This window comes from Mya arenaria, chromosome 8 (assembly GCF_026914265.1).
Source record: "Mya arenaria isolate MELC-2E11 chromosome 8, ASM2691426v1".
Lineage (NCBI taxonomy): Eukaryota > Metazoa > Mollusca > Bivalvia > Myida > Myidae > Mya > Mya arenaria.
In genome coordinates, this window is record NC_069129.1 from 64,265,892 (window position 1) to 64,287,839 (window position 21,948).

At 32.6% G+C, this 21,948-nt stretch overlaps 1 protein-coding gene across 6 annotated transcripts in view; it reads left to right on the plus strand.

The window, feature by feature from the left end:
• The window catches only part of LOC128245124 (synaptogenesis protein syg-2-like), a 42,806-nt gene extending 21,776 nt beyond the window's left edge, over window positions 1-21,030 (plus strand). For 2 of the 6 annotated variants that reach the window (XM_052963361.1, XM_052963364.1), the window contains 11 exons: window positions 7,293-7,604; window positions 8,119-8,397; window positions 9,820-10,104; window positions 12,470-12,802; window positions 14,135-14,440; window positions 14,606-14,734; window positions 18,144-18,165; window positions 18,404-18,492; window positions 19,999-20,014; window positions 20,334-20,422; window positions 20,545-21,027. In XM_052963361.1, the coding sequence (XP_052819321.1) occupies window positions 7,293-7,604; window positions 8,119-8,397; window positions 9,820-10,104; window positions 12,470-12,802; window positions 14,135-14,440; window positions 14,606-14,734; window positions 18,144-18,165; window positions 18,404-18,492; window positions 19,999-20,014; window positions 20,334-20,422; window positions 20,545-20,603 (1,919 nt within the window). In that variant the 3' untranslated portion in view covers window positions 20,604-21,027. Of the gene's footprint in view, window positions 1-7,292; window positions 7,605-8,118; window positions 8,398-9,819; window positions 10,105-12,469; window positions 12,803-14,134; window positions 14,441-14,605; window positions 14,735-18,143; window positions 18,166-18,403; window positions 18,493-19,998; window positions 20,052-20,333; window positions 20,423-20,544 lie in introns of all 6 variants that reach the window. The other 4 variants (XR_008263060.1, XM_052963362.1, XM_052963365.1 and 1 more) reach the window with 4 other exon arrangements.
• Window positions 21,031-21,948: the final 918 nt, after the last annotated feature.

Below are 21,948 nucleotides of genomic sequence, written 5' to 3' on the forward strand. Positions count from 1 at the left end.
CACTGATTTTGAACAGTCTTTGGGATCTTCCAGTTGGAACTGGCTCATCAATGCAACAAATTATTTCATCTACATCAAGTTCCAAAACATCTTCATACTTTGGCCATCTGTATGTGGTAACTCTCTGGTTGTTCTTTCTTCCATAACACGAACAGTCTTATTTTCACCATTGATGTCAAGTATCTTCCCTATATACCAATCTTCCTCGTCCATTGCGGCTACGAACTGTTGACTTTGCAAATTTTCTTACAGTTATTTGCATATTTTCTGTAACCATTTGTTCGTTTTCTGTTTCCATGGGTTCATTATCTGTTTCCTTTGGTGCAAGTTCTTTGTAAGATTCTTCATTTGCTTTATCAATGTCCATGTTGTACATATTTTTGCGTCAACTCCCTGTATGCACAAGTTTCATGGTATCATGTATTGCTTTTTTAAAAGCGATACATTATCCTTTTTTGGTTTTGTGTTGCCCAACTATAAAAATCTGTTGCGTCTTGAATGTTGGCCTTGCCCTGTTTGACAGCCTCCGCCGCTTGTCTCTTTGCTGTTCCCCCTATGCCGTCACAGGGGCCCTTCCCATGGCCCGATTCAAAATAATTCCACAGGCCTTCAGTCCATAGATATCTGCATGTCTAAACACAGTGTCAATAATGTACCTATTTCTGTACTGCGAAGATGGACTATCAGTCCAGTAGTGGACGGTGTCAGCATTTGGAAACATGTGTTTGATGGTGCCCATGAGTGTGTCTATGATTGTCAAAACTGCCGTAGCATTGTGATTGTTAACATCAGAGACGAAAACCAAGTCAGTATGCTGTACTATGCCCAGTTCATTCTTAAAACATACAAATGGGTGTAAAGTAACATTCGTCACGTTCCAGTACGCGCTCTGAACTTCGTCCATACAAGAACATGTGAAATTTTCAGCAAAATCCATTTGGATTATTAAGTCATTTTCAGGCAAATTTGCCTTAAGGTCATGCACTGCTTTTTTACTCGTCCAACATGCTGCTGAAAATCTTCATACTGATTGATAGTACTTTGGCAATAAATTCTTCCTGTTGCATACTTTTCTTTGATGACTTTCATTTTCTTCTTTCCTTCCACATCTACTCTTTACCACTCGTCATATTCATTTGTTCCATCATTCAACTCGGCAAGCATGTTTTGCATATCATTCATATCTACTCTTTTACCTGTGCTTTCTGAGTTAGGAGATACTTTAAGACCAAGATTTTTCAGACATTTCAGTTTCATAGACATGTTCTGATGCTTAATACAAAGGCATTATTTTCGCGAGATACAAGATGTTAGTTTAATATTCTCTGGTCACATTCGACAGAATAGTGAAAATGACAGCTTGGTTGTTTGATTTTCAGCTTGAAATTTTAAATGAAAATGTAAAATTTGTCAAATAAATTTGCTAAATTGATTAGCATAACGTATTTGATTTCAACGTATATTTAAAGATTTGGATATTTTTAACGATTTGTTTGGTTTTGCATTATCATTTAAATGATATGAATAAAAAGTCACTACATATGGGTGTTCAGGTAAAAATAGGGCTATCAATATCGGGTAAAAAATATTGTCGCTGGTGCAACCCATGTTTTGCTTTTATTAAACGTCGCTAATGGTAGAATTTATCACTATCTTAGAAAATGTAAGCTTGTGACAGGTTAAAATCAAATAATGCACATTAAACTTAGAATTATATGACTTTCTAAGTCTGATACGAACTACTTAATATACATATTTTAAAAATTGCTCTTTTTTACTAGCACGATGCATATTATCGTTAATATATTTTCATTGAAACCCTAAAGATAATGTGCTTGTATACAATATCAGCACTTTGAATAGTAACTTTTAAAACTTCCGTGGATATTTTATATAATCTTAAACAATACAATCACAACCTTTTCTTACCTTAAAATTAAAACTTGACACCTTTGGCAATTATGATGAAAGACGTAAAAGATCTGTCACGAAATTAAATACCGAAATTATTTTAAACCAAATTTACTAGCAATCGCTTTAATAATATTTATAGGTAAAACATAATTAGATAGCATCCAGTAAGATTCCCAACATAAACACTTCACTCTTACCAATTATTAAATTGTGACGGTTAGATAACACCAATTTCTTTGTATTCGCTTTTGTCATCATCTCCCGTTTGAATTGAACAGATTTAACTTGTTGTCTTTAAGAAAGATTTTTGTAAATAATTCAAATATTACGATTATGATTAAGATGGAAAATGAATGACTTTAATCATTAATGTGAAAAACGTATAATTTACTCAAATACTACCAATTTGGTTATAACCCAGAAAACTCATGATGTTGGATCAACGTTGGATGAAGGTGAGATTCAGGTATCGTCGTCGCCGGCTTAAATACTACGATGTATCAACCTCAAAACCACGACGTCAGTCAGACATCTTAACAGACATCGATCCGATGTTGGTTTTGGTTATTATTTTGTCATAAGCTGTATTTAACCAGGTTCATATATTTTACACACACGATATGACAAGTACTTTCTCAATACTTGTTTTCCTGCTGCAAATGAATTATTTAACTCGTTCATTTTATTAATTCAAGCTGTATCCCTTGGGTTGTTCTGAAATTAGATTTTCTGCGTGGTGTCACATTTATGTATGTTGTTCTTTTCCTCTTTTTTTGAAATATTTAGTTTGAATTTAAATTGTTCAACAAAGATTTGAAAACATCTTTATAACGAAAGCTTCTTAACATGTAATGATAATTCCGAATGAAATACATGTTAACTTTTCTAAAGATTGACGCGCGCCATTTTGTTGGGTTTACGAATATTGACGAGAGAAGGAGTCAACCACTTTTCTGGAGGCGCTGCTCTTTATATATAATTATAATAAAATACAACAAGGTAAGTTGATTCAATACACGTTTAAATGTGTTTAGCACTCATTTTCTATTGATGTACACGGCTGTTTCAGTGAAAATTAAGTTCCTTGCACAATTCGCGCCGATTTGTACCATTCTGTTTCGAAATGTTTTAGTAAAATTAAATGTCTAAAGATATTTGTCATATCTGTGTAAGTTTGATCTTTTGTCAGAATCTGAAAGGCCCAAACGCGGTTTTGTTTTGTATTTTATTACGGTCCATAATATTTATTGTTAATTGAATATCACATTGTACTTATTTATTGATATAGTACCCCTCTTGAACAGATCAATTTTACAAGGCTTCTTGTTCCGGTTACCATCGGGGGAGGAAATTGACGTAAATGTGTATACCAGTTTCCAAGGAGATGGTGACTAAGGGACAAGTCTCCACAGATATTTGTTTAGCTAGGTGGAGGTATATGAATTTTTACGTAAATTTTATAGTTGTAAGAACATAAAGAAAAATATCATTTTTTTACGTTAATTTCAAGCAAAGGAAAATGATTTGAAATAACTAGAATCCGATATTAAATACGGCGCATATTTCGTGATTGCATGTTTTACCACCCTTTGCCTTTATTGCAGATTTGACATTTTTAATCGATTTTTGATTTTTCTAGAAAAGTGTAGGCAAAGGCCTAGAGAAAACGCACCTGACCTTTACTAATTTTGGTATTATATTAACCAATCGAGTCATGAGATCATCATCTTGAAATCCAATTGTTTGATATTTCTTTTAATTGTTTCAACTTATGACATACAATGATATGTATTATGAAATTCAGGTATGCCCAATGTTGTAACTAAATTAATTAACCTGACGGAGTCTTAAAGGGAAGAGTTTGCGGGTTTTCTACGTTTTAAAATGATTAACACATAAATCAATTATCATATTATGCGTAGATCGCTTTGAAAATTGAATGAAGTATACTAATCTTTTGCTAGTATATGATTCTTAAGATAAATAATAATCCACCAATACAAACTCCTGATTTAGTTCCACGTGAGTAAATATTGAGAACTGCTCTGACTTTGATCTGATGTCATCGTATCAATAAGATCATATGCGTTAAAACAAATTTGTGAATACTTCGGAAGGAGACGAGTGTCATGGCATCGGAGCAAAATTTATAGGATATATATTCCTGCTTCTACTTATAAGGTATTTTGCAGAAGATAAGTTTTGACAAAGTCGGAAATGTCAAGGTAAATGATTACGTTTCGCAAATATTCTTACTGGATGTTATTATTGGTAATTATCAATACTATTTTATCAAGTCTTTTTTCCAGTCGAGAATCTGTTCAATTTAGAAGCCTATTTGGGGTTTGGCGATAAAATAGAGTGAAACGCAATTCACCGTCTCCATTACAACAATCGCTGCTGAACATGAGGTGGATGTGTCAATTTGATCCGGTCTGAAGAACGCTCGGGACAGACGAGGAGGTGAAGGACGGAAGAAATATGTTGTTTTAACTGTTCACACAAGTTAACCTATATCATTCAACTTATATTGTTTACAGTATAATAATTTTAGAGGCTTCTAACATCAAAAAGTGTGCTTGCTTATTCTTTTCAGTAGTAATTTGTTCAATTTAAAACAAACATAAGTTAGTAAGAAGTTTCTAAAATCATATATTTCATGAACAACTGATTTGCTTCGCTAAATCCCAAGCTTGTTAAAATTGAATATAAATGCACTTTGATAGTTTGAGTAATTCCTTGTATGCACTTAAACTATTAACAGTTTCACACTTGTGCGAACGTATGATAAGCAAACCCCTTTATAGTTGTTTTGTGGGTTTTTTTGGGGCAAATATCTTTCATTTTTGTGCTGTATGCATTAATTAATCGTTCGTTTTTTTTCTTTTATGATTTACTCCACTATCTATATACACGATACACATATACTATGATTGATTCACCTGTGTTATTGCACTTTTGATTTAATTAGTACCAGTACGCATCCGAACGCATGAATGTATTTTATCAATAGAAATACAATTATTATTAAGTTTGTAAAATATGTAGCAATGGGAGTTCTAAAACTCATGATGTTTAATTTGCTCAATATGATACAAAAAATAGAACAGTGAAGGCTTGTATCAAAAAGATAGATTACGAAAGATTATGAAACACTTAATCATGTACTTTCTTTACAAACACTTTACACATATTAGGACAAATTTTCATCGCTTTGGTTTAAGTATGTCTTATTAAGTACTGTTCACATTTAGAATATGCATTATAGCCGGATTTTTAATCGAAATCTTACGATTTATAACGGTCAAAACGGGGCGGGTCAGTACATTTTTATTTAATTGTAATGAAACTTGGTCAAAATACTCGTCTTCTTGTTGTTACGAATATCTGTGGTCACTCAAAATCAGAATCAAGGTCATTAGGTCAAATCTTATGAAATATCTTACCTATATCATTTTTTTCATTGAACTTTTAACAGTTTATTTATGCAGGATATTTTAAGAAAAATATCCGATTTTCATGAAATTTTGGTTTTTAACATACATGCACAAATACACAGACAGGTGCAGACACATACAAACACACACGCATTCACTAACACTGGTACACACATCATTGACCCGTGAGCATCACAGTCAATGACTATTTTTTAAAGATCTTTATATTTTTCTTCTTTGGCGTGTGATATGGGGTCAAAACCTAGGTTTCCTGGGCTTATTCTGATATGTTTATAGAAGGGTTCATATTTTTACACACACACATAAAATATATTTTGACGATTTTGAATTTAATCAGGTTATTTGTATGAATGATATCTCTGATAGTAATAAATAGTGGTGTTCTTGTTTGAAAAACTATGCCAGTAGCTCAAATTTGAGGTTTGCATAATTGCATCTTCAAAGAAACAAAACACACTTAAATGTGACTTTGCTGCATTAGCGTCTTGCGTACGGTATAAAATTACTTTATGATTTAAATAGCCATATTTCGTATATATTCGTTGTGAAAATGTAACTTGTTCATAATCCGAATTGTTTGTTATAAAATGAATGGACGTAAATCCTGTACTGATGTTCAGTCTAGGATACTGGGTAGATATACAAGGTAAAATGAGGGGATTCTTTCTAATGATTTGATACCTGCGTGGTATGCATGGTTGAACATTTGGTTTTTGTCGTTGTCACTATGTTATTTCAAACGTCGATATTCCAACGGAGTTTAAACGTAGAAGACTGACGTTTAAAATACCTTAATTTTCAACTAGTATATAACGTCTTTCCAACGTCAGTTTTTGATGTTGTTACAACGTTTATCCAACGTCAATTGTTTCTTGGACTAGTTGTTTTATTTAATATTTTACAAGCATGCGAAGTGACATATGAATATATAATATAATATTAATGTATGACAAATAGAAATTCTGCAATGTAAACTTACACATGTAAAAAAACAGAAAAAATACTTGAAGTTTATATCTAACCGGAAACAAGGCATATCATGTTATGAATATTTTATACTGACTTTTTAACTTATATTTCTGAATAAATCTTCTTACCTGTTATTCTTAAGCTCACATGGAATATCTTTATAATTGGTACAAGTGACATCCATGATAAGAAGAATACAAAGAATGTTACAAATAAAATTGAGTAATCATTTATAAATGGCTTTGTGACGGAAACCTTATTTTAGAAGCCCTTTTTCGAAGCATTATCCGGGTTAAGGTAATAGGTCAAAGGTTAAGGCCAATGTGACCTAAACTAAAAAAATTGCTTCAGATTAGTTATAATAAACGATTGTGCAATAAAAGAAAAAAATAGTTATAACCCATATTTTGAGGTGAAATTGTAAAGTTACAGGTCGTGGTGACTTTACAAGTTAAATAATATCCGATTGATATCTCAACGCAACGAGCCAAGGTCGTTTCCTCATTTCGAAAAATAAGTAAATGCCATGTAAATGTAACCTGTTAGCTTTTGAGATTATAATGCTTTAAGTTATTTTTCGGTCGCTGTTGGTCTTGTGCTTGTCAAAACGTACCGATAAATAACTCAAAGAAGTTTAAGCCAATGGTCCTTTCGATTTAATATGACAAGTATGAGACCCTTATAGACTCTAAGGAATGAAATTATAAACAAATGCCAACAAAGACGTTTCTTATCAATCCCTCAAATAATGGTTGCTCTACTTTTAATCTAATTTCGCTCATCACAGTTGACTCATAAGGGTTCAATGTTACAGTCCACAAAGGCATGTCCATTTCCTTCCACTTATTTCTAGTTAGTGTTTGCAAGTATAAAATAAATTAGAAATGAAATAAAAGCAGCTGGAGGTTGGTCATATGAAGCACACTAACAGTTGTTATACTATTATTTCAGTTCCAGCACTGACAACAACCATCACGGGAGCAACAGGCATATATGCAAATGGTGTAAACAAGGTGACACTGACATGTTCAACTGGGTCCTCCAACCCAGCATCCATCATCAATTGGTTCCGTAATAATCAAACGATCACCAGTAACGAGTCTCTCGTGAATATGTCGGGGGAGTATGGCGGGAAATTGACGTCACAGGTTATTAAATTTGTTCCCACGCATAAAATGGACGGTCATGTGATGGAATGTAGGGCAGGAAACGGGTTACAAAGCTCAACTGCCGAGTGGGCTCGTGAGAAACTAGACCTGAAATGTAAGTTGAATAGTATAACAGCATCCTCCCAGTGTAAAAGGAAATATAAAACTATCACCCACATGTTTAAATTGGCTTTGAACATGGAAGATATCTATATCTACTTTGAAAGGAAACATGTTTAAACCTTCTTTCGACGGCCAAAAACATACTTAAGACGTAGTGTTAGAAACATATTTATTTTATCTTTTAATATGTATAATCTTACCTAGCATATATCAAAGTTTGTTTCTAACTTCGTTAAGGCGCTGTATGTTGGACGTCAGAACAGAAACAGGACACTACTACGTGTCTGACTTGCCTAGCGTTTCCAAATACATGTTTCACTTATGCAGCGTTTGGTTTGTTGTCATATATCTATTCCTGTTTTCTGTTGTTTTTTTATAATTGTCATGTATTCGACCATGCATCATCATGTGCGCAATACAAGACTAGCTTTAAAGTCGTCATCTTGTCAAATTAAAGCACTGCAATTGATGTGACAGTCGGTTATTTTAATTGTTTTTAACTATAGACAACCCAATCGTCTCTGTGAACATTGCACCAGTCGAGATAGATGAGACACAATCAGGTTCTTTATCTTGCACAGTCGATAGTAAACCTTTGTCTACAATCACATGGTCAAGATTCGACAGTGGGAACACCGTACCTACAAATAGGTTGGTTAAGGGAAGCAACTCTCTAGGGTATATGATTACTGATGCACAGAGGGAGGATGCCGGGGATTATCGATGTACAGCATACAACGGCTATGGCGGCAACAAGTTCAACAACACCCAAGTCGTCATCAGATGTAAGCATAACTGTTTTATGTGATTGACAGAATGGTGAGATGAGGCAGAATAAAAGTTGTTGGAAAAATGTTGAAAACAACAACCGTGATATGTTGAAGTTATTGTCGCTATGGTCCTTGCATTAGAAAGCAAATGACGTTAATTATAAGATGTTTGTAAAATTGCAAGGTAGCTGCATATATATATATAATGGCATAAGTTTGTTTAAGAGATCAACTTATTGCCAAAATATGCCTAATTAATTAATAGCTGGCATTATTTATCTAATAATTGTGTATCCAGATGAAACACTATAGAAATAATTTTAGAAGAATGGGGAAGATAGCAAACTTGTACAAAAATCACAACGTTCGAACGTAACGAATTATATACAGTGAGTAATTTAACACATAAAAAAACGAAAATTGAACATTGTTACAAAGAAAATACCAACACTAGTCTCTATTGACATAATTGCGATGTTTCTAAAAAAATAGATTACTAGTTTAATAGTTTAAATATTTACTGCTTCAGAGAGTATCATTCATCTATAGTAAATAGAGATATTAACGTTGCTGTCTTTTCGCCGTAAATTGAATTACTTTTCTACAGATATAAAACCTATCATTCTTTGTAAATAAGGCAAAAAACACTATTTCGGTCATACCCAGAAAAACATATTCATAAAATAAGTAGATTTGTCTTTCATATTTAACATTTTTCAGATGCAAATAACATGAATGTTAACATTTTAACGTTAAACAGGTCTGTAGTTTTCTTATATGCAAATTGACATTGCCTTTGCGTCATTGCAAGCGTCGTCGGCGATCAAAAATATTGGCTATAGCCAAATGAGTTCAGGTTTTAAAATGAATATATAATAATCGAAAATTAATATAACCAAATTTTATGTTTAAACTTTTGACTACATGCCTTGTTTCTGTAGATTTCTACACAAACATTGACGTTTATGAACAGAAATGCACATTACCTCCTAAAAAAGTAACATGTGTCATATGTTCGTGTAAATCACTGACGTATGTTGTCGTTCGCCCCTCATCGTTTTTGGTTTTATAGATATTTAATTTGAATTGCATATTTTCCATAAGAAAAGTCTTTTTAAATATTCGTTTTCTACAATATAAATGTTTGTTTTGATTTGACCTCATCGCTTTCGACATGGTATTACTATGCCTTCATTTTCAGTTTATGTCGTCCTTGTCTATAAATATAATGAAGGCAAATATGGCCGAAACGTTGTTTTCATAAATAATAAGATGGTAATGACTGTTTTCATAAGCTTTATTATTACAAAAACACGATATCCAGTGCTAGGTTAAAGCTTTTGTAATATTCACATTGTCGCACTTTTTGCACATTAGTGCAATTTAAGTAATGTTTCCCAAAGGTAATGACAATATCAGTATCACAAATGTCCACAGATTCACCAGATGTGGGGGTCGTTACACAGAATACCACTGTCAATGCCCCGTCAGTCGTGATACGTTGTAACCCAAGCGGTGTCCCAGCCACCTACACGTACACTTCCTGGAAGCAGGTGTGGCCGGGATACGGAGTGGTCAGGACATTCTCGGGTTCAGACGTTCTCACATTGACAAGTCTTACATACAAGGATAACGGAGTCTACACGTGTGAAGTAGAGAACGGTGCTCGGTACAGCAGGAACCCGAGTGCAGGACAAGGACAGGCCCTTCTTAACATATTGTGTATGTACACATATTTACCCTGTCTTAGCAATGAGCGGTGCAGGTTGCGGCCTTAGACATTAGACTGTTTTTCATCGCTGATGTAGGGGATATTATGATAGGACACTTTTCTGGTGACCGTCTTACCGTATCATGCCGAGTTCGGTGTGTAAACACGTATCCGTCGAGACGAATACATGTTTACTCACCGAACGAGACGTGATGCAGGTCATCATAGTATTCCTGTTATTACATACCTGACTATTTAATTATCCTACTATTTTATTATTTTATTCTTTTCGGTTTCAATTTGACTTCAATTTACCGCTACCTGTCAAAAATGTCTACCTGCGCGTATGAATATGTTACCTACTCTTGTGTATTGAAGCCTAGGAACGCTTTTCCGGCAAATCGAAGTTATATGTTACAGAATTCAATTTATTGGCTATTATATATTATCATTATATGCATAATTGAGTGCGTGAGTCTATCGCTATTGCTATCGATGATGCTAATTCACCTTCTTTTTTGTACTGCCGAGCTGCTCAAGTTTAGGATAATGTTATAATTTATTAACTCCGAATTGGCAAATACCTATAGTTTTCTAATAAGATTGGTCGTGTTCTCTGCTTCGTGCTCATATTCATGTTTCTTTGAAGAACCATTAAGTAATTTTATGTATCTTCAATTCGACATGTTTTAATTAGGCGTGCTGTATTTTTACCGTTGGATATGGAAACGGAAATTGATAGGCATATTAAGGATTAAATGATCGCTACAATGTAAGCTAATCAATCGTAAACATTATCGATTATAAAATTACCAGGCATTAGAATGCAATCAAAACATTATGGAAGTATTTGATAGTGATTCATATTGTTTAATTGTTATATTGCTGCATTCATAATTTCGTATGTTTTCTTTAGTATTATCCCACACTATAATAATGCAACTGTACCTTGCCGTTCAACAAGCATCTTTTACCGGTTTTTACAAATTAATATAGCGACTTCTGATTTAGAAAATAACAATAAATGCATGAATAGTATAGTATGTATGTATAAGGTAACCTTTCTTCCGATACATATATATTTTAAACATTGCATTAGCCTTTTTAGGGAATGAGCCATAGAATCTCAAGATAGGAATCAATAGTTGCGCCAATATAAACAACAAAAGTTGGTTCAATAGTGATACCATTACATGTCATATCAAGGGTCGAATTTGACCTTTTTAATGTTTAGACCCAAATAAAATTGACCCATTTTTACATAAATGAAGTGACAACTTCATATCAACCAACCTTTGACTGACAAGATGCAGGTCATCTTTTAAGGATGTTTCAACAGAAAACTTACATTTACCTGAAATGAGCATGCCAGAATCATCAGCATATAACAAGAGCTTGTTTTTAAACAAGGCTGACATATCGTTAACATCAATCAAAAAATAAAGATGGCCTAGTATGGCATCCTGAGGCACTCCACCTGTAATAGAAGCAGTAGTATAATCAGTACTAGAGTAATGTTCAAAAGAGTAGTATAAGGGTGCAATCAATATGAATGCAATATACTTAAATCGCATTACAGTCTGAAACATTTTAACATGAAGTCGTTTTTCGTTCTTAATAGTTTTCTTAAAAACACAGTAAATGTTTGATTATCTGACCGACTATATCAGTGAATAAAGTATGGTAAGGTTATGTATACGGTCAATCAAGTTCATCTGATACATGTCAGGTTCCAATATTTAAATGAAAACGGTCGATTACTGTTCCTCTTGCGAATACAAGATATGTAAAAGCATTTGTGCATTGAACATTTATTTCAAATATGATTGTTTTATCTTTACATAAGTTCTTGATACTTTAAATATCCATAAATTATTATATCGTTATTTAAGTGCGTTGATAAAACGTATTATTGTTTGGTACACTAAACTGTAAACTGAACTAACAAGAAAGAAAAAAACTATGGTGTCATAAATGCATTTTGAGTGTTTCAATTGTTATCCTGACTTTTTTATGTAACGTCGTATGTAAAGACTCTATGTGAAATAATTCTTGATAGTTCGGGTAAATAAATTAACCACAACTTAGTAAGTAACTAGGAGATAAGGCGACATAAGACACAACAGATAATAACATATATGCGGACGGGAAGAAGATGGATGTAAGATATACAATAACAAACAAGCTTGGGTTTGCAACTGTATTATTGAGAAATGTAAAGGTTGATTAGATATTTTGACTTATTGTATACTTTAAAAAAACAATTAATTTATTTTAATGACTGATGTTAGGATTTTTAAACACTTGAAATGTCAATATACATACATGTATCTATGTAATCTATGACGGGATAACAACCTTTGCTTTTGCTTGCAGCATACCCTGTTATTATGACAGTTGAAACAACAATGACGGTTGCTGTTCAGATTGGAAATGTGTCAGAGTTCTCGGTCGACTTCTTCTCCAATACACAGGATATAAAAGTTTATATTGTAAAGGAAAACAGTGAATCAAAGTCAAACATTGCATCAACATCAATATTGCCTAAACGTTTAACATACCGAGTTTTCGATCACAACATTGAAGTTGGTGGCTTTGTTGTGCGGACAATGCTGACTGTAAAGAAGGAGGAAGAGCTCGGTTCATACAAACTTACCATCGAAAATAATATTGGAAGTCAGAATCTGACTGTAATTCTTAAACCAAAAGGTATGAAAAATAGTTCAAGGGGTATATTTGAAACGTTCATTATTCAAGCAAAAACATAATGATATCTTATGAAATACACCCATAAAACTGCAGCTGAAGTGAATTTATTTTAAACGTTTTTATCATATTGCAGTCATATAATTATTATATTACGTTTACTGATAGCTTTATTTTTAAAGGTTTCGTTGGCAAAAAAACAAAGTACATGTTCACGTTCCTCCGAAAAATATATGTCCTCAGATGTTCATTAAACTATAAAAATATCCAATATTTATTTAGCGCTGATTAACAAAAATAAATATTATTCGATCCTCGTGCAATTTATGACTGTTCTTTTTGTAATTTTAAATTGCTAAAATACAGGTTTACCGTTTAAAAATTCGTCCAACAATTTCTTTTTTTTCAAATTAGTATGAGGTATTAGTTATTTGAAAATAGTATAACTATGTTTTATTGTCATAGGATGTTATTTTATTTTGAAAAATCGTGTATAATTATGATGAGAGAGAGAGAGCGTGTGTTTATCGAAATTAGCGCCAAAATGCATGTGTTCGCTATGAGGCGCTGTAGCTCAACAAATAACCGCATCATTATACAAATCTGTACAATACCTCTAACAAAATACTAATCGTCATCCGCGAGAAACGTTATTGGGATCCCGTTTGACAGTGCTATACACTGGTGAACCAGGGTAGCTGTAGCCCAGGTTCATTCTGTCAGTGCACAATGCTTCAATAACCTAATGTGACTAACAATTTTATCGGGACACTCGTCGAATTGACCTTTCCCGAGTGCGAGTATAAATTAACTTACCCACCACCTCAAGTACAGTCATTGACAATTGTTAGTACTAAGTTATTTTATGGAATTGTTATTGAATGTATCAGTATGATTTGTATTTAAAACATTTATATAAATTATATAAATGCATAAATATAACCTATATTTCTATTTGCATGACCTGAAGTTCATTTTATTCAGAGATTTCAAAACATCAAAAATATGTTTTAAGGACAAATAACTGCTAAACAAAGCCCTTCACATATAAAATTATTTAACGCTAGCTGTATTTTATGGTAAATATTTCACTTTTCATTCCTTATTAATAAATGTCTTATGTGATTTTCGTTTGATACTCGGCAAAAATTATAGACAAAACAAAGAAAGTCATTTTTGACGTTCTGACATATCTTTGAATAAGTGGCGTTCAAGATTGTGTATCATGCAATTATAAACACTAGTTTGCATAAAACACTGTCAAAAAGTAGAATATGAAACAAATTATGCGCGCCGACAAACAAACAAATACTTGGTATGTCATCTCAATGCCAGGTCCACCATTCGCCCCAACCATCATTTCCATGACCAATATACAACAAACATCAGCTGTGTTGACGTGGACTCGGGGATTTCACGGCGGGTTCAGTCAGACTGTGTATGTCGAAATCAGTGTCGACAGACAACGTTGGGATGTTAAGTTTGAAACGTATGAAGGGAAACTTGAAAACAAAACTAAAGTGAATACGATCTTACAACAACTGCAGCCTGGAACCTTATACTTTATACGAATGTTTGCCGAAAACGAAATGGGGAAAAGCGGTTGGACCAGAACATTTAACATCACAACAACAATGACGGGCAATTACCTTTTTGGTTACTGAGAACGCTTATTTAATAGATATTTTCAAAAAAGGCACTTATATGCAATATCACTAGGTAAAATAATACCTTTAAACAAACTGCACATTAAAATTACTTTTGAATATATATATAACTAATGTACAAAACGAACTGCAATTTCAGTGTATACAGCGAGTCCTGTCCCAGTCGTTGGTGGAGTGATTGGCGGTTGTCTTGGAGCGATCGTAGTTATAGCTGTCATCGTTGTCATTTTCCAACGGAATTACACATTCAACATATCCAAGAAAAGAGGTACATTTCACAGTATGAAACAGATATTGAATTTACACCAAAATAAGTGTTACCTTACGGGAAATAATTTTTTCTAATGTGGATTCTTGTAAAATGGCCGTCTGTTCTGCCGATGTCGGCTGTCCATGTGCACGTATATTTATAACTTTTCCCATATAGAGGTTTTGAAGTAATCTCAATTTAATGTTTAAGAAATAGTTGTCACTATTTATGAAGACACGCGAGAGTTTATATTGTCAAGAGCTTTTTGAAGTTTTAGGCAATGCATTATCGGGGCGGGGGGGGGGGGTTAGTAATATTTACCCATTTACCCAGATGTTGCAAATTACTTTAATGATAAATATAGATGTGAGCAGTCCCAATACGTTTTGATATATTTGTGCAATAACTATTCAAAAAGATTACCCTATTATGAAAAAACATAAAGCAAACCCCAATTGCCGAGGCTTAGGTGTAACATTAAACGAAAACAAATAAATGCTTTAAGAAGACTTCTGCAAGATAATTCTGATTCAATATGAAAATAGAATGGGGATTACAACTGATATATATATATAAATATATATGCTTCAAGGAGTATACTGCGAAAACGATAAGAATCAAATATGGAAATGGGAATTAAGTGGAAACAAAACTAGTCAATGTGTGGTGCAGATAATTCAATGCAAAACATAGACTGGAAATATTAAACAAAGTACTAGTATTAGAAAGCTGATTTTTATTGCTGACATTATTCTGAACGATTACAAGCTACAATGGGTAAAGGTTAACGGTCAAAATTAAAACGATAAACAGTACTTTAACAGCTAGGAATATATCTTAACGGACAAGGTTAAGCTTATACACTTCATGTCAAAGAATAAAAACATACACAAACGTTCGCATTTGATGCAATTATCTTCTTTTTTAATCTGATTTAGTCGTAAATTCATAACCATAAAACCTTTTTAAACGATATATTGATGGTATACATTCAAATAAAACAAAACTATCTTGATGACGATAAAAATGTTACAATACGCAAAACGGGGACTAATAACTACCGAAATATATTGTCGCCCTTTGTATCATAGAAATGGAATTAGAAAGGTATCAGTCAAATATAACACATCCACAAATATAGCTTTTCGCATAAATATAGAACCAATCTTGCCTCAAATTCAACCGAAGTGAGTTTCTTAATGATATTTATGAACAAGATTTCCTTCAATATGTAGCACTTGATAATTCTCTACCAGCCTCATTTAAAACAAAATCGGAGTTAGAAACTCTCAAACAAACACAACCAGATAAACTTCAACTGAAGAATAACAAATATAGATGACATATCGATGTGATTATCGAAGTATTGACTAATTGTCTGGAAGAGTACTATGGATTTTAGTATACTTTTATGGTTGTACAAATATAAAACTAAATCACATGCCGATTGTAACTGCATTTAGCCTTTAAAATAAAAGGCTGCGAGATTTGCAATCCGTCTTCAACGGCAGTCTTCCTTTTCACATTACAGACTCGTAAGGTCTACCTGCCCACTATATCAAAAAGCCAACATCAAAACTTCTAGGCAAATTTTATATTAATATCTATGTTTTGCAATAGCTTAAGCTGATGGATACTATTCGCAATTGTCCGAATGATTAACACTTAGCAATTATGGTATTTCAAGAGAACAATGCATGCTTTATCAAGTAAATCGAACAGTTTTATTTCAAAACATACTTTAAAATGTCCTTTCCGTTACACATTTCGCTGCTCCGGATGTATTTAGTATACATACCATGAATTGGAAACGACAATGTTGTTTCTTATAGTATGGTTCATAACGGTACAAGAAGAAACATCCTTCCTGAATATCGAACTCTCAAATTTAATTTTATCGCATGAATGTCCTTTACTGGATGGCATTTTATGTTTCAACATTTTACGGAAGCTATATCCAACTTGTCCTCAAAAAGCAAGACCATTTTAGATGGAAAATATTCTCCGAATAAACCATTCCTTCATATCAGTACAGTTTTGAAAAAAGTGTTTTTTGTACAATTTGTGAATTGATTCATGATTTAGTACACACACTTTTCAAAGGTAGATTTCATAGACAAATTATGTATCATCAATTATATTCAGTGAAGTTGTGTCATTTGCGAACGATTTGATCCGAATTTGAAAAACTCATTTTGAAAGAAATTTAGGATTTTTAAAAAATTAAACAAAATGGTTATGAATGACATTAACAATAAACAAGTGGTTAATTGAAAATTGAAATGCTTCCTTTTCTACGTATTTTTTTGCAATTTGACCGTAGACGTCAATATTTATAGTCTTCCACTATCTCAATAAAATTATTAATTGTTAACGTCGGAAGATTTTGTCGTTTACTTCAATATGTAAGTATAGCTCTGGTCGATCAAACCTTGAATTGCTTTTGAGAGGCTTGAATGACACTAGCCATTTATCGTGAATAATTTACATTTATTAGCAGAAGAAGTACAATAAAATCAACCTGAGTTTACACTTCCTGAAATATCTCACTGCTTTTTAATCTTCACCCCTGTCGTAAACTTTCGGTAAGTGTGTATTTCCCCGGTACCCCTTGTACTGCAACACGGAATGTCATTAACGGTTTAACTAACATTACTTTACTTTCATCGATAGTTTTGTTTAAATCCTATAAAAAGCTTGCAATGGTCAATTTGTGTCTACCCGTCGGACACTTTCTTTCGTAACAATGACCTCAGTGATGCAATTGCTTGTTTTCGTCGGGAAATTATTGTATAATCACCCTCACTTCTCGTGATAATCACACGAGTTGAAATGATATAATCGTTTTTGCGGGAATAATTTACAAAGTAAAATGTAACTATATATAGTAGCGTGTGAATTATGTTTTTTCTAAAGTACGAAACATTAAATCAAAGATAGAAAATGGCAAGATTCCCAATTTACCAAGTATACCTTCGAATGGTAATATAGTTTTAAACTTTCACATGTATTCAGGTAATAGTATTGTAGTTCTCATCGACAATATACTGACATAAAGACGTAAACTACAAACGATATTTAGAAAGTCAGACACTAATTCTGACTTTATACGTCTTATATGAACTATTGTTACATTTAGTTTGTTTTATTAATATGGCTCTTCCACCCATCTCTATACAAAGTTATATTCTTCTTATTTGATTATTGAGTATTTCGCTGAAATAACTGGGAGAAAATCAATAATATTATCTCCCTTCGAACCCTCAATGTTGCTTAAATTAAATATAACCCATTGTCTGCAATCCCTTACTTACCTTATGAGTTCACTCTACGTATTAACATGTATCTGAACTTGCTCAAGTTAAGGAAAGATATTCGATACCAAAAAAGGTGCTACAATAATAACTGTTTGTGTATTCTTTTGCAGAGGCTCCTGCTGGACCATTCATGTACGTAGGCTTTGTTATGTTGTTGTTATTTCATGTTAATGAGTTTATGTTAATTTCGTTTTTTACACCAGTAAATATAATTGCGTCCTCCGCATTATCTTTATATTTCCATACCAAACAATGGATATGTATTTTGGGTCGGTTAACATGAAATCTTTCTCTTATTGCCTGGCTTAACCAGGTGTAAAACTACACAATTATGAACTACGACTTTACATGTAACAGGTTGTTTTTATAGAACCGAATCTGAAAATCCTGGATATGACGCTGGCAGGCCTTATGAAGATGTGTCCATGACAACAGCTACTTCGGACTATGCTGCTCTTGGTATGTACTCATCAAATTAAAAGTGTACATTAAATATATTGTAACTAAATTTGAGATACTTTAAAGCGCTACGTTCAATTATGCGATAAGTTGTAAGTTGAGACTGAATCCAGATGTGTTTTACTAAAATAAATCTTTTTTTGAATGGCTCACTTATTCATCCGTTATATGTTGAAATAAAAAATCACATTTAAACGAGCTCTTTGAATCAAAAATAAATCGTAGAAAGTCAAATCAAGTTTAGAAACACACAGAATGTACTAAATACTTTCTATGTTGTTGTTGTTTTCGAAAATAAAGTATTGGCATCCTTTGAAAAATAAACCTCATAACAAGAAAACAAGAAGAAGATGTCTGCTTTTAACTAAATATAAAAATAATAAGACATTATAAGACATGTGACTATTATGTATTGAAACATTATCTCCGGCTATTATTATACTATATACATGATTATTCTATTAAGTTGACTGTCAATGAAAACAGGCAATATATCATTATCAATATATTCAAAATAACATCATGTATTTAAGATGGTGTTTTAAAGCATACAATATACAAGTGTTTTATCATTACGTCATAATCATGTTTATCTAAATTAATATATGTTTACGTAAAATAAAGTTATTATCAATAACAAGGAACTTCGAGGGAAAGACAACACACAATGGCATGCAGACTCTTAAGTCTTATTTAACTAATTGTAGTTGTTTCCTTTCATGAAATATTTCCACAGAAATGGGACCCTGTTCTGCATTCATAAACTGTCAGTCTGTCCTACTGTTTGTCGTGTAAACACAGCGGGAAATAAGATATTTTTACAATCTCAAACGTTTCGATACTTCAAAAAGCTTATTTTAGATCCATCTTTTCCGAACACCCGAAAAAAAATCATTTGTTTAAAAAGAATGTAGTCTTTTGTCTGCATAATGCTCTAAAATGTTTCATTTTCAAATTTGCATTCATTGGAGCGGTTTTTTGTTTTTTTGGTTTTGCGGATCCTTGTTTTGTTGTTTTAAAGAATACTTATATGGCACGTCAATAATATGTAGCTATTACATTGCTAAAACACACAGTACTGATTTCCTGAGTCAAAATTGCTTTGCCATTTGTTTCATAATCGTATATTATGAATCCAATTAAAACAGTGAACTGTGTTTTAAAATTACAATTAACATGCTCTTCAATTATAATCCATTATCAATATTTGAGTAATGCCAGCGAAATTCATACTGAGATTTGGGGATGTTGCTGAATATGCATAGAATGTAAATCGTTTGTTAATAATATGTGTCCTTCCTTCCCCATTGTGTTCATTTAAAAACCAAAAATATGATACATCTGTTTCCAGGGTTCTTCTTCTTTCATCTTCCTCTTCAAGTTAATATCAAATAGTAAATATGTTAACTTTGTAAATCATACAAAACAAGTCAAATATATGTTAATTATTTATTTCAATTAACTCCATGATAACCAAAATAGGTATATTTTTTTTCCTTTTTTCAGGAAATGTTGACACGGGGTAAGCGACTTTACGATATCAAGATATTCAATTGAATGTATGAATACATTAATCTTATTAGGTGTAAATTATTTTCTATTTTCGTTGATTAAGAATGCATTTCTGCATTTGTAATGTAAACACAATTTAGAAAACAAGTTACTCTTGAACGAGACTAAGACTTAAATCTTATAGATTAACAACAAAGTTATATTCAGTCTTATTCCACTGAAAAACTACTAGTATAAATATTCGAACACGTTAAAACAGTGTGTAATCGAGTTTTTAGAGTATTCGACCATGTGTCCAATGAAAATTTATACTATTTTATTTTTTTCAGACCCGAAAACGTTCATGTGTACTCGTCTTTAGATACGTCTAATCGGAAGCCTCATCCAGTTTACGAGAACTTCGAAAAGAGAACAAATGGTAAGCTGTCTTATAAAGCTGCTTAAAAATTCATTAAAAAAGCAATATATTGATATTCATAATAAAAATGCTTATTAGTTGATTGTTTATACTGTCTTGTAACAATGAAAATATTTTTGCAGAGGACCTTGTTTGCAACAACGCGGTGCAGAAGAGCCCAGTAGAGACAGTGCTTAATTAAATTGTGCATACTGCTCCAGTTCATATGGCCTATAAAACATTCGCCTCATATGTTAATGCTAGTATTCCATATATATATATACTTAGATGTGTGTTCACCCTTTTAGTTATGTCATACTTGTTTTAACATCTGAAATAGAAATAAAAAGACAAGGATGTAATATAATAATTCAAATTATAGATGATGTTTTGTTTAAGATGGTATCATTATTGATATAACTAAAATTTAATACACTAGTATGTATAAAATTCCCTATATTTATGAAATGTTTTGTGAGTTATGTTCCTGTGGTGTGACCCGAACCACGCATACCATAAATGTACGGGGACAATAAAAGGTAACACACTAAAAAAAAAAAAATATATATAAAAAATATATACTGACAACGATTTTACATCAGACAACATTTATAAGAATGCGATGCGTGTTTACCGAATGAATATTTGCATGTCGGAAAAGCTTTGTCTTTTTAAAGCCAATTAAGTTAGATGAACAACAATTATTATGTACTGCAGTGCTTTCATGATGGAAGTGTTGTATGATATTTCAAAACGTCCTTTTACTATTTTGCCGTTAGTATTTAAAAATGAAAAATGTCAGTCTAAAAATGAAAAAAAGCTGTATTCGACATCGGTCTTTGAATTGTAGGCGTACTCATTGATTAACTCAGAGGTGGACATAATGAAACAGTTACATCATTTCTAGCTTTATGTAATGGTGTGAAAATGATAAATGAATGATTAAAATGGTATAGCTACAATTATTGAAAACTAACGGTCATTAGCAGGAACCATTTTTTATAATACCATAGACACTGACCCCAAAACATTCGTAGCCTTCCACGGAATAAGTTTTTTCGCCATCTATGCATTTGAATTGAAGGATTTGAGACTGTTTATGGGAAGCTCTGCTCCTGTGATCACTCTTGTCCACGTTTATAGTTTTATGCTTATTAACAACAGTATTAGCTGTCAGGTAGATTGATATATGGTTAGTTTGCAAAACAATCGTGTGAGGATACGCAAACAAAATGATTTGTATAATGACGCTCAAAGTATTACGTTCAGAAAAAAAATAGTATTGCAGTACTACTTTTCCGTTTCCTATGAATGCTACTCATATTATCATTTATTGATGCTAATTGACAATGTTTATTATTATTGTCAGATCGCATATATTATTAGAAGCTGGTAATTGTGTCTAGTGACACCATCTCTGGTAAAGGTAATTGTGAATTATTCAGACGTTTATTCGAAACAAGCCAAAACCATTTAAATAACTGATATTAATGGCTAGACGGCTGGTACAGTATTTTACCTCCTCCTTGCAATTTGTCTTCGATAGG